This window comes from Herpailurus yagouaroundi, unplaced genomic scaffold (genome assembly GCF_014898765.1).
Source record: "Herpailurus yagouaroundi ecotype Mexico unplaced genomic scaffold, PumYag 199, whole genome shotgun sequence".
NCBI classification, from domain to species: Eukaryota; Metazoa; Chordata; class Mammalia; order Carnivora; family Felidae; genus Herpailurus; species Herpailurus yagouaroundi.
In genome coordinates this window covers 17,174,495-17,190,527 of record NW_024412430.1, presented here as the reverse complement: position 1 = coordinate 17,190,527, position 16,033 = coordinate 17,174,495, and the positions used below count along the sequence as shown (strand labels likewise).

At 43.6% G+C, this 16,033-nt stretch overlaps 2 protein-coding genes across 8 annotated transcripts in view; one reads left to right on the top strand and one right to left on the bottom strand.

The window, feature by feature from the left end:
- The window catches only part of ERMP1 (endoplasmic reticulum metallopeptidase 1), a 59,786-nt gene extending 51,788 nt beyond the window's left edge, over positions 1-7,998 (top strand). Inside the window, exons 15-16 of the transcript XR_005782876.1 lie at positions 4,579-4,581; positions 7,988-7,998. The gene's annotated coding sequence lies outside the window, so the exon portion shown is untranslated. The remainder of the gene's footprint in view (positions 1-4,578; positions 4,582-7,987) is intronic.
- Positions 1-16,033, bottom strand: part of RIC1 (RIC1 partner of RAB6A GEF complex) — a 171,283-nt gene that overhangs the window by 26,412 nt on the left and 128,838 nt on the right. For all 7 annotated transcript variants that reach the window (XR_005782873.1, XR_005782874.1, XR_005782875.1 and 4 more), the window contains 7 exons: positions 15,783-15,921; positions 9,473-9,589; positions 8,274-9,002; positions 5,853-6,011; positions 5,628-5,764; positions 3,718-4,004; positions 2,335-2,523 (listed from right to left, as the gene is read on the bottom strand). Coding sequence is in view for 4 of the 7 variants with exons in the window: in XM_040449500.1 (XP_040305434.1) it covers positions 2,335-2,523; positions 3,718-4,004; positions 5,628-5,764; positions 5,853-6,011; positions 8,274-9,002; positions 9,473-9,589; positions 15,783-15,921 (1,757 nt within the window). In the remaining 3 variants the exon portion in view is untranslated. The remainder of the gene's footprint in view (positions 1-2,334; positions 2,524-3,717; positions 4,005-5,627; positions 5,765-5,852; positions 6,012-8,273; positions 9,003-9,472; positions 9,590-15,782; positions 15,922-16,033) is intronic.

Below are 16,033 nucleotides of genomic sequence, written 5' to 3'. Positions count from 1 at the left end.
AAAAAAAAAAAAAAAAAAAAAAGATTAATTGACAAAAAAAAAAAACAACTCATTAGAGAGCGACCCAGGCACAGAGAAACACAACCGCCACCTGTGAAGCAGTCTTGCCTGCCTCCAAAACCAATCGAGCCAGAATCTGATCAGTCTTTAGATACAATTATTAATTTACAAAAAAAATACAGAGGAGAGGGTCGAGCAATGAAGAAGCAATCACCAAAGTCCACATTTTGAGAAAATCCACAGAAGCAAGTTTCATCAATGAAAATACTGCAAAGGGGTTAAAAAAAAAAAGGATGGGGAGAGAAGAATCAGTTTTTAAAGAGCTGAAAACTTAATCACAATGTCTGACCCTCTCACCTGGATCTTGGTCCTAACTGTAAAAATATTTATGACATTAGGAAACAACTGGAATTTAAATACTTACTGGACATTTGATGGTTTTAAGGAATTACTGTTAAATTGTAAGAGGAATGATAATGGCATTATGGGTTTGTTTTTTTAAAGATTCCTTTTAGGGGCGCCTGGGTGGCGCAGTCGGTTAAGCGTCCGACTTCAGCCAGGTCACGATCTCGCGGTCCGTGAGTTCGAGCCCCGCGTCGGGCTCTGGGCTGATGGCTCAGAGCCTGGAGCCTGTTTCCGATTCTGTGTCTCCCTCTCTCTCTGCTCCTCCCCCGTTCATGCTCTGCCTCTCTCTGTCCCAAAAATAAAATAAACGTTGAAAAAAAAAAAAAAAGATTCCTTTTAAAGGTACATACTGAAATATTCAAAGATAAAAAATGGCACGTCTTGGATTTGGTTCAATAATACAGGAAAGGGAAAGTGGCTCAAACAAATCTGGTCATGAATTAATAACAGAAGCTGGGTAACAGACACATGGCAGTGGGGAGGCAAAGGTTCCATTATACTATTATCTCTAATTTTTAAATTTGAAATGATCTCTTTAAAAACTTTTCTTAAAAAAGCAGTGACACTACCTCATGTCCCCATTTTAAAAAAAGGCCCAGAAAATAAAATCGTTGGCAAGGATGTCAAGAAACTGGAATGCTTTAAAAAAGCAAGCAAGCAAGCAAGCAAGCATTGGTAGACAAAAAAATTGGAATGCTTTGTCAATGCTGGCGGGTCGACAGTTGCTCAAAAGCTCAAGAGTAGTAACCCTGTGACCTGGCACCCCACTCTGGCCCAGAAGAACTGAGAGCCGTATCTTGAAGAGCCAGTGCACGCTCAACGTCCGCTGCGGCCTTGTTCACAGGAACCATGAAGTCAGAGCAGCCCCGTGCCCAGCACAGGGTAGATGGATGGATAAACAGGGTGTGGTGGTCTACACACGCTGCCACAGGGGTGAACTCAGAATGTCAGACAAAGTGCACTAAGCCCGAGTCACAGAAAGACAGAAACCGTACGATTCCACTCACAAGAGGCATCTAAAGTAGTCAGATTCCTAGAGACACCACAGTGGTCGCTGCCAGCACCGGGGAGGGGTCACTGGGGACGCATGTTAGCCGGGAAGAGCGAGCGAGCTCTGGAGGTTGGCTGCACAACCATGTGAATGTACCCGACGCTACTGAAGTTTACACATGAAAACGGTGGAGACGGAACATACTGTGTGTATCTTCCACAATTTAAACAAAAGGAACGGCAGCCACAAGCTTCTCCACAAAAGCAGGTTCATGAAACAGTGAGGACGGACTGAAAATCAAACACCGGGCAAATGCTTGGCCATTAAGAAAACCGCCAACACTCAGACCACCTCCTACTCACACACCCCTGTAACTCTAAACCCAACAACATGAGTCATTTTAAAACTTCTTCAACTTTCGACCCCCCCAGTATGGATGCCCGCACTCAGCTTCTGGTGAAGGGCCAGATTATTAGGCTCTGAAGACTAGGAGGAAAAATTAACGCTATTACATTAACACTCACAAGAGAACAAGAAAATTTCCACAAATTTTATCAGTAAAATAAAAATTAGAAGATAACGGACTACAATTCTGTATGACCCATGGCTACTTATGACAAGAATGGTATTCCTTACATGAGCGCAACAGTCTGCTTACTTCAAGTTCAAGCTTAGTGTTTGTTTCATCAAAATGAAGTGCCAAGTTTCATGTTATCAGCGGTAACCTGGAATGACAGTTTACCTGCGTCATCCATCTAAAATACAGCAAAGGATAGTTAAGGCCAGGGGGCCTTGTTCTAGTAACTATCCCCTCTCTAGCAGATTCTCGTGACTGACCCTCAAGGACCTATAATGAAGGAGTAAGGCTCTATTTGGGGCCCTAAAGCACAAAAACCTTCCCAGGAAAGTGAAGAGCTGAGACTTAAAATGACATGTACCTTTAGTAGATAAAGGTGACAGGAAGGCGTCTTGCATTTGTGGTCCATGGGATGAGGCCGTGTCTATCTCATGGTGGGCGGGGCCGATGCTGCCGAGCCAGCTCTGACTTCGCTGTACAGTAGAGACCCCAGCGTCCATCTCGAGGTTTAGAAAAGGGTCCGCTGACTGAGACTTCAGCAGCTGCTCTCCTGCCGCAAGGCAGGCCCCAAAACGAGAAAGTGGCAATTCGAGATGCACGCAGTAACATTTCCAATTCAGTTATTTCAGCTTCTCCTCCCCCCTACTCCCAAACACTGAAAGGTCAAAGCTAATTACTGTCCTACACTCATCACCCCCACGAACCTGGGACGGGGACCAAAGGGACAGATTGACTAGGTAATGCCGTCTGACAGTCTCCCTCACTGCGGCTCTTACCAGCACTAAACAGGATTTATTCTGTTCATCTTTTAAGTGATTTTCCTTGGTTCTTAAAATGAGATGAAGTTTCCAAATGCCTTAATAAAAGGTTTTTGTTTGGATTTTCATGAGTAATAATGATTTAGAACAGTTTTCTTTAAAAGACCTGAACTCCTGCTTCAGATTATGGGTCTCTCTCTCTCTCTCTCTCTCTCTCTCTGCCCCTCCCCTGCTTGCACTCACTCACTCTCTCAAAAATAAATAAAACAGTAAAAAAATAAAATAAAAATTAAAAAAAGGGGGGGGCACCTGGGTGGCTCAGTCAGTTAAGCATCTGACTTCGGCTCAGGTCATGATCTCGCAGTTCGGGATTTCGAGCCCCACCTCAGGCTCTGTGCTCACAGCTCAAAGCCTAGAGCCTGCTTCAGATTCTGTGTCTCCTTGTCTCTCTCTGCCCCTCCCCAACTCGCGCGTGTGCACACGCACTTTTTCTTCTCTCCCTCCCTCAAAAATAAACATACATTATCTTTTAATTTTTCTTTCAACAAAACAGTTCCACTTTGTCTTCCCCTAGATTAGACAACAGCCCAAGTCCTCAAAGATGCATTTTTACCACTTCTCTGGAACGTCCTACCAGATAAATCACAATTCGGCTTTTCAGGTCCGTGACTAACCCATTCCAGAACTTCCCACAATAAGGTAAGTGTGGTAGCAGTTATATTCAGCCAGTTTTCAACTTGTTGATAATCTGTTAACAGTGGCTGGATTTACAAATTAAACTTCAAGGTCACAAGACTTAGAGACCTAGTTCTACTTTATTTACATCCCTGGTCAAATGGTGGATGTTCCAATGATGTGCAAGAAGTTGGTTTTATCTGTTCCTGAGTTTAGGAATGAAAAGACTTCCGAGAATATCGACTAAACAAAATGTCCAAATACTTGCAGTGAAATACAACTCTTGTCCAAGTGACACGAGCTTGCGTTACCTGTTCGGTATTTTCCATTCTTGAAAGGAGAGCTGACAGAAGAGGCTGGGGTGATGGGAAGTGGCCACAGGAAGTCTTTGTGGAGTCTCTTCAGGGCCAGCACAAAGTTGTCCACCCGCGCGGCTCGGGTGCGCTCCTTGCACAGCCAACTGATGAGTTCAAAGCCCAGCTGGGCTGCAAAGCAGCCGAGGTCCTTCAGCCGAACTTCTTCTAAGAGACGCCGGGCATGTCTCCAGAGCATCATATCAATGTACATGTTCTCAGCACAGTCACTGTCTTTGCTCCATCTGTAAGTGGGAAGACGAGAAACCTGCAGAAAAACCGTCCCTGGAGGGCTCCGCGTAGTTCTATGCGGTAGGAACGATCATGCGGAGAGGGAGGGAAGGGATCCAGATCTAAGTGACTGACTGAGGATAAAGGACCACGGCTTTCCTCCACGTGATACAAGCTGCCAAACGTACGTGGAACACAGCAGACTTTTAAAACATACTTGTAGAATGAAGTATGGAATAGGAAAAAGAGGAGACAGACACAGCCAAACCAGGAGGAGGGTGGTGACTGGTTGAAGGAAAGAAAGAGAGCAAATAATGCTGTAGTCGAAGAGACCAATGAAAAGAGGCAAGTAGATCAGACCAAAGAAACTGAGGAGACGCAAGGCGCCATGAAGTCTCTCCAGGGGAATGGGAGATAAGCAGACACATAAACATACAACCGATGTTTAAAACTTTGCAGCTTGGCTGTATGCAGTTCTACTCACATGGGCTGATGTGGGATGATCGGTTTGGTAACTGGGTAATGTGGTATCTTCATGAGAGGCAGCACTGGAAGACTCTAGACTCAGATCTGGGCTCTACCTCTCAGTTAGTTGTGTGAACATAACCAAGTTTACAGTCTGGGCCTCTGTTTCTTCACCTCTACAACGTGTGTTAGCAACAGTGTCCATCCACCCTTACAGGTTGTAAGGATGAAAAGACATACGCACGTAAATGCTTAGAACCAGGCACATACTGAGCACTTAATATGTATTAGCCAGTAATTATGTTCAGGGTATGGCTGAGAAGCTGCTGTTCACCTGGCAACTGTTTAGAGTATCCTGTGGTTGCATTTTACTTGGACATAGCCCATGACTGTGTGTGTATATGTTGGGAGTAAGGGTGGCATAAATGGCCGTGATAGGAAAAAGTAGTAAAATATCATGATAAAAAATGTTCAGCCAGTTCTCACTACGTGTCAGGCACTGTAGTAACCATAAAAACAATATAAAAGAAAAGACTAGGGAAGAGAAAAGAGCCGAGAATGTGGAACAACAGAGGAAGGAACACAGGCACCTCCTCACAAACCAGAGGAAATTCTATTTTATAACGTTCAGGGTGAGTTCACAGTTACCTCTCAGGAGACAGTAACCCATCTCTGTGTGATGTAGGTTTCCGTCTTCAGGATACACTTCCCCTTGGCTCTCCCACTGTTTAATGACTTCTCCAATCAAAAGAGTCACAGGAGAGTCAAGTAAGTTGGGACTAAATTTTTATTTTTTCAGCATGAGGTACAGTTGGAAAGAAAGGTAAAAGTATTGACTGTAAGAAGGCTTTCTGACTATGTGCAGATTTAATTACCTTCCTTTTTATTCTGGTCCTCTATTATCAGGGTAATTGAAAGTTGCCTGCATTCAGAATGGGGACACAGGACCTCCTCTAGGACAAGGAACAGAAACTGTACAGAAAGTAATGAAGTGAAATACGGCGGAAGGAAGAAGGGAGGCCTTCTGTGTGGTCTTCAAGCCTTTCACAAATGGAAGAAGGAACTGCATTTGGATCAAATGGTTGTTTTCATAAGATCCAATTTACAAACGCCCTGAAATGCAATGTGCCACAGAATGCCCTAACAGCAGTGACAGCTCATTATTCTTTTACCTTTTCCCAGAAGGGCCGGATGGCATACTCAGTGTTTTCTGTAAGCTGAATTTACTAGCAGGAACATTCTCAGCTGACTGGGACAAACTGATGCTTCGATTCCTGAAGAACTCAAATCCACCACTTGAACTGGGTTCCTGTGATCATACACGATGTGCAGTGCAGTTAGAGAAAGGTGCCATGGAGGTGTGTGGTCTAGAGAAGCTGTGCAATTCTGCAACCGACCTGAGCTGTAGGTGTGGATGGAGGGGTCTCAGATTCTCCAGAGCCAATGGCTTTAAGGAATCGAATCATGTGTCGACATAGGTCCCACTTGCCTTGTTCCAGGGCTGTGTTGAACAGAAGGGTAGCATGTTGCCTACTTACTGCCGGAACTTCCATATTCTACAAAAACAACCAAAGACAAGCATTCCTTTTGTACGGCAAATTATTTGGGAAGTGTGAGCAACTCTTCATCTCCGCCGTTTCTGAACCAGAGAAGGAATGCAGCCACAATGCTGTAGGGGAATGTTTAACAGTAACAAGAAAGGGACCAATATAAAGGACGATGCAGGGAAAAGCGAGGCAAGCTCTCGGCTGGTGTGCTATAAATATGATGTTCTAAACTCCCGCTGTATTCCAGATACCTCCCATAAACCTGACCCGCATCCTCTCTTCCCTGGTTCCTACCGACTCCGCAAAGTACTTACACCATTCCCCTCTTACGGATGAGGAAACAGGGTTTAGGAACTTAACGACCAGCCGAAAAGCAACAACACAAATCTGGGTTTGCCTGACTCCAGAAAGCTCAGGTCCACCTCTCGTGGCAGCTTGTGGAGGCTGTGACAAAAGTGCTCGTGGCTCTGGGCAACAGTCTGCAGTTCTGCTGCACAGTGGGCCTCAGTGATTCTTCCACAGGTGTAACCTCACCGCCTACCTTGGCCTTCAGGGAAAGGCTAATCTGACTGTAATTATTATCTGACAACCCACAAAAATGACAGAACTGGGAGAGAAAACGTTTCCAATTCCATTGTTCGGGAGGTCACTGAAAGTCTAAGGGGCGACCTAAAACAAAAAACAGCTGCATCTATTTTGTTTCTCTTTTTAACATTCTGTGGCTTTTTTTAGGCTAGCCAAGGAATCACAGAATTTAAGGGCCATCCAGCTTCCGCTGGACTGTTTCCTCTGGTTCCGATCAGTGCTCGTGAAGTAAATAAGCACACAAGAAATGTGCTCCAGGCAGAGTTTAAAACAAGTTTATGATCAGCTTCTCAGATCGATGAAAGTGCAGCCTGTCAAATGCGTATGACACTGATAAGAACAACAACTGCGAAGCCCTTTTGTCAAACACATAGTGGAACCAATTTTCAGGAGTCTCAAAGAAGTCCTTCATTTGAGAAGAACCGTGTGCTGCGAGGGTAATTACTGTGGCCGGCCCGAGTCTTCTCAGCTTGCTCTGGGGAGCCCAGCACAGGTGCTCTGCCAGGACCCACATTGCAGCCACAGTCCCGCTCGGCAATTCCGCACGTGAGGAAACACGATGAGCCTGCAGGAGGCTCAAAGAACTCCAATTAGCCGATACTAGCCCAAACCTGTTAATATTATTTTTTTTTTTTTTAATTTTTTTTTAACGTTTATTTATTTTTGAGACAGAGAGAGACAGAGCATGAACGGGGGAGGGTCAGAGAGAGGGAGACACAGAATCTGAAACAGGCTCCAGGCTCTGAGCTGTCAGCACAGAGCCCGACGCGGGGCTCGAACTCACGGACCTCGAGATCATGACCTGAGCCGAAGTGTCGGCCGCCCAACCGACTGAGCCACCCAGGCGCCCCAAACCTGCTAATATTAAAGATAACTCTTTATTATTACGTTTCCTATGTAACAGATGTTGTTGTATGTATCATACTATATATATGTAGTATATACTACTACATTGTCTATATAATAATATACAATATTATTCAAAACAATACCATAAACTCAATCGGTTTCAGTCCTACTTATGGACAAATAGGATTTTTAAAAAATCTTGCAGGGGCACCTGGGTGGCTCAGTTGGTTAAGCATCCGGCTCTTGCTTTCGGCTCAGGTCGTGATCTCACAATTTGTGGGTTCAAGCTCCGAATGGGGCTCTGTGCTGGCAGCACAGATCCAGCTTGGGATTCTCTCTCTCCCTCTCTCTCTGCCCCACCTCTGCCTGCACTCTCTCAAAATAAAGAAACTTAAAAAAAAATCCTTGAAGCATTACTTCATGACATTCAAAAAAGTTTTCTGGGGCACCTGGGTGGCTCAGTTGGTTAAGTGTCTGACTTTGGCTCAGGTCATGACCTCACAGTCTGTGAGTTTGAGCTCTGCATCAGGCTCTGTGCCAACAGCTCGGAGCCTGGTGCCTGCTTCAGATTCCACGTCTCCCTCTCTCTCTGCCCCTCCTCTGCTCGCGCCGCTGTCTCTCAAAACTAAAATAAAAACATTAAAAAAAAATTCAAAAAAGTTTTCTGACATCATTTGAGAAAGTTAAGTTCTTCAAAAAGAAGATGTAAAATGAACAGAGAACCAGCCTGTGTCAGTCCCTTTAACACAAACAGTGTCGACACAGGATATTTCTTTTTTCTCTCTCCTGAGTTTAAGCTCATTAAGTCTTGTACCTTTATGAGAAGAGAAGTGTTACCTGTAAGATAATAAGGTAAGAGGCAGCTGTGTCCAAGTCCTGAGCCATCAAGCATTCCTCAAACAAGTCCTTGGGGTTTCCAACGGCTGCAAAAAGGTAATTCCACAGGGCATATTCAGTCTTCCTGGCACAATGAACAACCGTCTGCAGGAAGAGGGGGAACTCGGTGATGAATTTTGCCACAGTGGGAAGCAGAGGGTCGGGAATGGGTTCCCGTGAGGTAGCTTCTTCCTCCAGCACTTCGTGGAGCATGAGCTCCAGCACGTGAGGGAAGTAAGGTAATGCAGCGCAGGACTGGGCCAAGAGCAAGGCCTGCTCCCCAAGGTTCCTGACCAGCAGCTGACGCAGAATGTGGTGGAGGTAGATCTGGGAGGTCCTCTCCACGACACAGTAAGGGAAGAGCACCTCCAGCTGTTCCCGAGCACTGTTCCGCGTGTACAAAGCATCATAGAGCAAAGTGTCATTGACAGCACCAAGGACTAACGCGTCTTCAAACAGAACAGCCAGGGGGTAAATATTGATGTGGAAAGGCAGCATGATCCGCTGGGACAAGAAGGAATGGGGCTTGCGGTGATCCCTGGGGAAGAGAGGGAGCCAAACTTTCATCCCTGCACCTCCACAGCTCAGCCACAGGGCCTCCAGAAGGTGACGTTTTTGTTTATTTGCTCGGCACGTGGTCCAGACATTTTCAACGGACTGGGCCAGTACAACGGGAGGACAGAATGGCAGCTGCAAAAGCAAAGACCAGAATCAGTCGTCTTCCTACTAAATCTGCACATTCTGAAGTTCCCAGGTGCCAGTTTCTGAAGTCTTTCAAAATGACCGCACAACTTCTTTTGGGAAAATTAGGGGACTCTATTTAGAATGAGAGTTAATGAGGGTACCTTCCTTCCTTTCAAAGTATGTGTATTTAAATCTAAAAACAAGACAAAACCCAAAGACCCCACACTCTTCATCAATTTATCCTACTTTCCCATTAGAATTAGCAAATAATAATGCCTAAGCATTACCATTGGGAGCATGGAACATATAATTGTTGCAAAACGTTCTTATTTACCCTTGGCAAACAGTCTTCTACCTAGAAACTTAAAGGCTGATATTACACGTCTTCCAGTTTCCAAGTCACAAGACAATACTCTCCTCTTAAGTTATTTTATCCCTTCATCCTTAATGTTCTAAACGACTTTTATTTTACTCACAAGCTTCCTTTGGTTAGGGTGACTGTCCTTCTCCCGGATCTGAGGCCCCGATCTGTCCCTCTGCATCATGATGAGCTGTCCTGCGAGATTTAGCATAATGCTCTCTGCATCGCGAGCCTGAAAGAAAAACTGAAGTCATGCTAATCCGTAGGTCTGCAACATCCCCCACCCCCCCCCCCCCAATCTATACGGTTTACAGGTGAAACCACCAACAGTGTTTACGGAGTGTGCACCGTGCACAGCAGTTCTGCTGGGCAATGTGGAGAACAGGCTGCTTTCTGGCCAGGGTATAACCGACCACACTGCAATTCAGGAACAGTATAAATGAATGTAAAACTGAGGGCAGAGCTGAATTATCCTGATAAAATGAGGAGAATTTCACAAGCTCATAAATGTGAGAGACCTTTCAGTGACCTCGCTGGCACAGCCACAGAAGGCTTACAGGGGGAAACGGGCTTGAAGGGTGAGGACACCCGGGAGAAAGGGAAGGGGCTGGTTCTCCAGATGAAGAACATCACGTGAATGACACCGAGACAGAACATTTCTTTTGGGAAAATGAGAACAATCTGACTAGATTAGGAATATTATGGGAAAAACATAAAAGAGACCTTCAAGGAGGGCTTGGAAAGCCAGGTTTAAAAACAAGGCAGAAAATAAGCCACTACTTATGATTCTTAAGTAAGAGAGTTATTAAAAATTCTGAGTTATCCATTATCCAGGGGCACCTGGGTGGCTCAGTCGGTAAAGCATATGACTCTTGATTTCGACTCAGGTCATGATCTCACAGTTTGTGGGTTCAAGCCCTATGTCAGGTTCCGTGCTGACAGTGCAGAGCCTGCTTGGGATTCTCGCTCTCTCCCTCTGTCTCTGCCCCTCCCCTGCTCACATTCCCTCTTTCAAAATAAACGTAAAAAAATTCTGAGGTACTGGCAGACATCATGGGTGTTAACTTCAGGAGTGAATGAAACAGTCTGCCTTTTCATTATGGAACATTTCAATCGAATCCTAAAGTAGGACTCCCCATTAAAAACCCTCTCACCTGGCTGAAGGTTGAAAAGCATTGTTTTACAGCGAAATCTCAGATATCAACATGTTTTCACTTGTAAAGAGGAAGAGCATTTTAGTATTTCGATTTACCAAACCTCCCCCCCACCCCCCGTCAAAAAAAAAACAAAAAACAAAAACTCACAGACACCACAGATATGAAAGGCAGGAAAAGAGAGAACTGAATCAAAGAAGATTTCAGGCTGTCACACCTAGGGGAAGTGCCAGGTACCACTGACAAGTTACAAGGAGAAGGTAATAAGGAAGGGAAAACTGAACGGTTTAATTTCATCGCTCGTTAAATAAACGTGAAAGAACCTGAAGACTTGCAAGTAAAAGTGTGGTCAGAGAGGAACGGAGTTCAGAGCAGCACACCAGAACCACAGTGAGCTGGTGAAGGGAAGGGAGAGGACGAGCTTCCTCAAGCAAAGGACGCAGGACTGGAAAGCGGCCGGTGGCCAGAAGGGACAAGAGGAGCACAGCGTGACACATACCAGAGAAGGGAAGAATTTTAGGAAGGAACGGGTGGGACTGCATCCCAGCTTGAGGCCTGCCGACAGGATGAATTTAAGCTGTCATTATTATTTAGGGTCCAGTCAGAAAAACAGCACAGACACCCTACGTATGCTATTGCAAAGCAGTTACTCCAAACGCTCTTTTGTACTGGCTTTCCGACACTACAGGGACTGCGTATAAGAAATGGCAAGACAGTCCAGGAGATTCATGGGTTTTGTCATTCACTTTTTCTTCAGACTGTGTCCAGATAGAAAATAAATGTAATAAGAACTGTTATTGGGACATATAATTCAACTGGTTCAGCCAATTAAGCATCCGACTTCGGCTCAGGTCATGATCTTGCTACACTATTCATGGGTTCCAGCCCCACATCGGGTTCCGCTGACAGCTCAGAGCCTGGAGCCTGCTTCAGATTCTGTCTCCCTCTCTCTCCCTGCCCCTCCCCTGCTCTCTCTCTCAAAAATAAAAAAACACTTAAAAGAAAAGAAATGCTGTTAATTTACAAAAAAGTAGAAATTAAAAAAAAAAAAAAGACAGTATCTCCAAACAAGTGCTACAAAGACTGAGAACTTTACTTGGAAAGAAGTTGTGGTTCTCAATTTAGCACAGAAAGACATGACAACTAAAAACTGGATTATCTTTCCATAACACATGAGAAACAACATATAACACGGAGGTAGGAGAAGGAAAAATGGAAATTAAAAGATGCGTGGCAACTGTAAGAGCTTGACCGCAGAGGACAAAGAAAAATGAAGATGCAGTCCCAAGAATCAGAACAGTGGGCCCAGGGACTGGCACAGAAACTCCGTAACACTTCTTAGGAGGACCTACTGCAATTCACCACAACATGACTAATGTTCACAATGACCATTGTGGAGTGTTAAAATGGGCAAATGTCACTACAGTTTACATTACCTCACGAAACAAATGCAACCATTTCTCTTAACTTCATTCGCGTCCATGCATTCAACATTTTCTATACTACAATATGTAAGAACAGATGACTGCAACAGCACTTTCAAGCAATTTTAATAAGCTTTTCAGAAACTTAACATAAAAGCAGGGACTACATGTATCTCCCAAATGCCAAATTTGAAAGAATCAAACATACCATCCCTTACCCTAAAAACTCTCTGGCAGATGATTCTTCTTAGGAGCTTCAGAGACAAGGAGCCCCTCTCATAAGGGAGGCCATATCTCACTGTTCTTAAACAGTTTTCGTTGTTGGGGTTTCTTTAATCTTTAATATTGAATCAAGACATGCCTTGCTGTAGCAATCTTGGTCTTCCCTCTGTGCAAGGAGTAATCAGTCTATTTCCTACTACATTTCAACTTCTTAATCTGCTCTTTACCACATTAGATCTCTTCCCTTTGTGAAAGGCCCTCTTTGTTAACTTTTTAAATTCCAATTAACATAGTGTTATATTAGTTTCAGGTGTACAGTATAGCGAATTCAACATTTCCATACATCACCAGGTGTTCATCACAAGTGCACTCCTTAATCCCTGTCGTGTATTTCACCCATCCCCCACCTATCTCCCTTCTGGTGACCATCAGGTTTGTTCTCTACAGTTAAGGGTCTGCTTCTTGGGGGGTGCCTAGGTGGCTCAGTCTGTCGTGCGTCCAACTTCGGCTCAGGTCATGATCTCGCAGTTTGTGAGTTCAGGCCCTGCGTCGGGCTCTGTGCTGACAGCTCCGAGCCTGGAGCCTGCTTCAGACTCTGTGTCTCCCTGCCTCTGCCCCTTCCCTGCTCATGCTCTGCCTTTCTCTGTCGCTCAAAAATGAATAAACATTTAAAAAAAAAATTTTTTTTTTAAAAGAGTGTTTCTTGGTTTCTTTTTCCTTGGCTCATTTGTTTTGTTTCTTAAATTCCACATATGAGTGAAATCAAATGGTTTTTGTCTTTCCCTGACTTATTTCACTTAGTATTATATTCTCTAGATCCATCCATGTTTTTGCAAATGGTAAGATTTCATTTATGGCTGAGTAATATTCCATAGTATATATCACATCTTCTTTACCATTCATCTATCACAGTGGATACTTCCACAGTTTGGCTATTGTAAATAATGCTGCAATAAAGATGGGGGTACACATATTCCTCTTAGTGTTTTTGTATTTTTTTGGGTAAATACCCAGTAGTGTGATTACTGGACCATAGGGTAGTTCTATTTTTAACTTTTTAAGGAACCTCTGTACTGTCTTTAACAGTGGCTGCACCAGTTTGCATTCCCAACAACAGCACATGAAGGTTCCCTTTTCTCTACATCTTTGTCAACACACATTGTTTCTTGTGTTTTTTGTTTTAGCCCTTCTGACAGGCGGGAGGTGATGGCTCACTGTGGTTCTGTAATTTCCTGATGATGAATGATGTTGAGCGTCTTTTCATGTGTCTGTTGGAAACGTCTTCTTAAATGTGGTACCCAGTATTGCTGGCGCCACTGACTGCATACTGTATCTGGGAACTACGAGGAGTCCCTTTATCTTCCTTCATATGAAAACTTCAAATGTGATCAAAAGTATAGAGAATAGTACAACGAACCCCAAGATTCCCATCACCCAAATTCAGTTATTCAAGATTTGCCACATTTGCTCCATCCATCCTTTTTTTTCATTTATTATGCCAAAGTATTTTAAAGGAAGATATGCTATTTTACCCCTATACTATGCATCTCCAAAGTACTTGGATATTTGTCTAGATAATCATAATGCCAGCACCACATCTAATAAAATCTACAGGTATTCCTTAATGTCACCTGAGTGGATATCTAGTATCTCTAATTGCTTTACAGTGTCTTTTTAAAACAAATTTTTTAATGTTTATTTTTGAGAGAGCAAGAGAGAGCGAGAGAGAGAGAGAGGGCACGCACGCACAAGCGTGAGAGAAAGCATGCGTGCAAGCAAGCAGGGGAGGGGCAGAGAGAGGAAGACACAGAATCCAAAGCAGGCTCCATGCTCTGAGCTGTCAGCACAGAGTCCGACGCGGGGCTTGAACCCATGAACTATGAGATCATGACCTGAGCCAAAGTTGAACCCTTAACTTAGCCACCCAGGTGCCCCAATAGTGTCTTTTTATAGCCAGTTTGAATCAGGATACAAATGAACTTAGCACTACATTTGATTGTTACAGTTGTAAAGAATTCTTTAGAAGAGTCTCCCCTTACTTTGTTCCCCCACATTCCTATAGAATGTTCTACATTCTGCTTCCTTGTGGTGATAAACTAAACCTCTATTCCTGTATTTCCTATGAATGGAACTTGACTCTAGAAGCTTAGCTCAGAATTCAGGTAGAATTCTTCATGTGAACTAATGTTGCATCACCCCGGGGAAGCATACTACACCTGGTTCTCCCACTTGTAGTCATGCTAACGTGGATTAATAAGACTTAGATATGGCCACCTCATCTCCTCATTGTGAAATACCCCATCAACCTTTCACCTGATCACTGTCTAAATCAGTTATTTCCACAGGGGCTACAAAATGGTGATTGTATAATTCTTACCTTCCTTTCACATCTTTCAGCTTCAATTATTCTGTAAAATAGAACTTTTCCTTATTACTATGATTCTCTGGCTATCATGAAATATAGTTTGCAAAGGAAATGGGATCTAGATTTTAAAGATGATGAATGGAAGTGCCTTAATGGGAAATAAAAGACAGACTAAGAAGACAGAGATGACAAATAAATCTACATAGAGTTTTCCTTTGAAAATGAGTTCCACATTGACATGAACTTTGGAAACCATTTGTGTAACAGAAGGAACATTGGGGGCACCAGGGTGGCTCAGTTGGTTAAGGGTCCAACTTCGGCTCAGGTCATGATCTCACAGTTTGTGAGTTCAGGCCCTGCGTTGGGCTCTGTGCTGACAGCTCAGAGCCTGGAGTCTGCTTCTAATTCTGTGTCTCCCTTTCTCTGCCCCTCCCCTGGCTTGCACTTTCTCTCTCTCTCCCAAAAATAAATAAACATTAAAAAAGTTTTTAAGAAGAAGGAAACTTGAAATAGGAAGTTTAAAATGTCGGTTTAATCACAAACTAAGGCATTATGTTTTCTCTTTCCTTACAGTTGACTAATCATGCAGCGTTTGTATTTTATGTTCATTCCACTTCTTTCCATCTTTTTCACTGGCAAGTTTGGGTCACTAGCACCCTCCACTTAGATCGTTAAAAGGGCCTCTCAGCTCCTCTCCCTATACCCAGTTTTGTCCCACTCTGGTTCATTCTCCTTCTTACGGTTAGACTGAACATTACAAAGCTTAGATCTAATAATATCCAGCTTAAGATACTTTATAGACTTCCTAATAAAGCCAGACTTTAAGATAAAGTCCACTCACTCTGAAGTTCTTCCAATTCCCTGAATGTGTAATCTTCTCTCCTACCTGTGGGCCTCTGCACTACTCTTCTCACTGACCTGAAATTCCTACTCTTAGAGAACTACCACTCACCCTTTGGGTTTCAATTTAAATGGTACAGAAATCTCTATCTAGACTATTCCATGTTTTTGTTGTATACTCTCAGGGTGACCTATACTACTTTCTGGTATGTGTATCACAACTGTAATTAATTATGTACACAATTACTTCTGGATTGTCTGAACAAAAGCCCAGTTTGTTTAGTTTGCCACTCTAACGCAGTATCTCCATAGAAGGACATGTTAGACACTTAGTATTTATTTGCTAAACAAATAAATAGTTGCTGGTATCACCTTGAAACCGAGATGAAACTCTAGAAAGCTCTGACAAGGGAACGGTACCTGCTGTGGCATTTTCAGGGTGATCCCATTCTCTGTGCTCACTGATGTCAGAGTGACAGACACCACAAGGAAAGGGTGAGGAATGTAGCGCGACATGGAGACTTCTTGAAGAACCTGAATACCAGCTGTAGTGGTGGGACTGCAAAAAAAGAGAAAAATACACCTCAACGTGAAGGCTAACGAGTTTTTTGTTTTCCTTTCTTGTCCGCTATTAACAGTAGTAGATTTCATGCTTATGGGTGATCCAAATG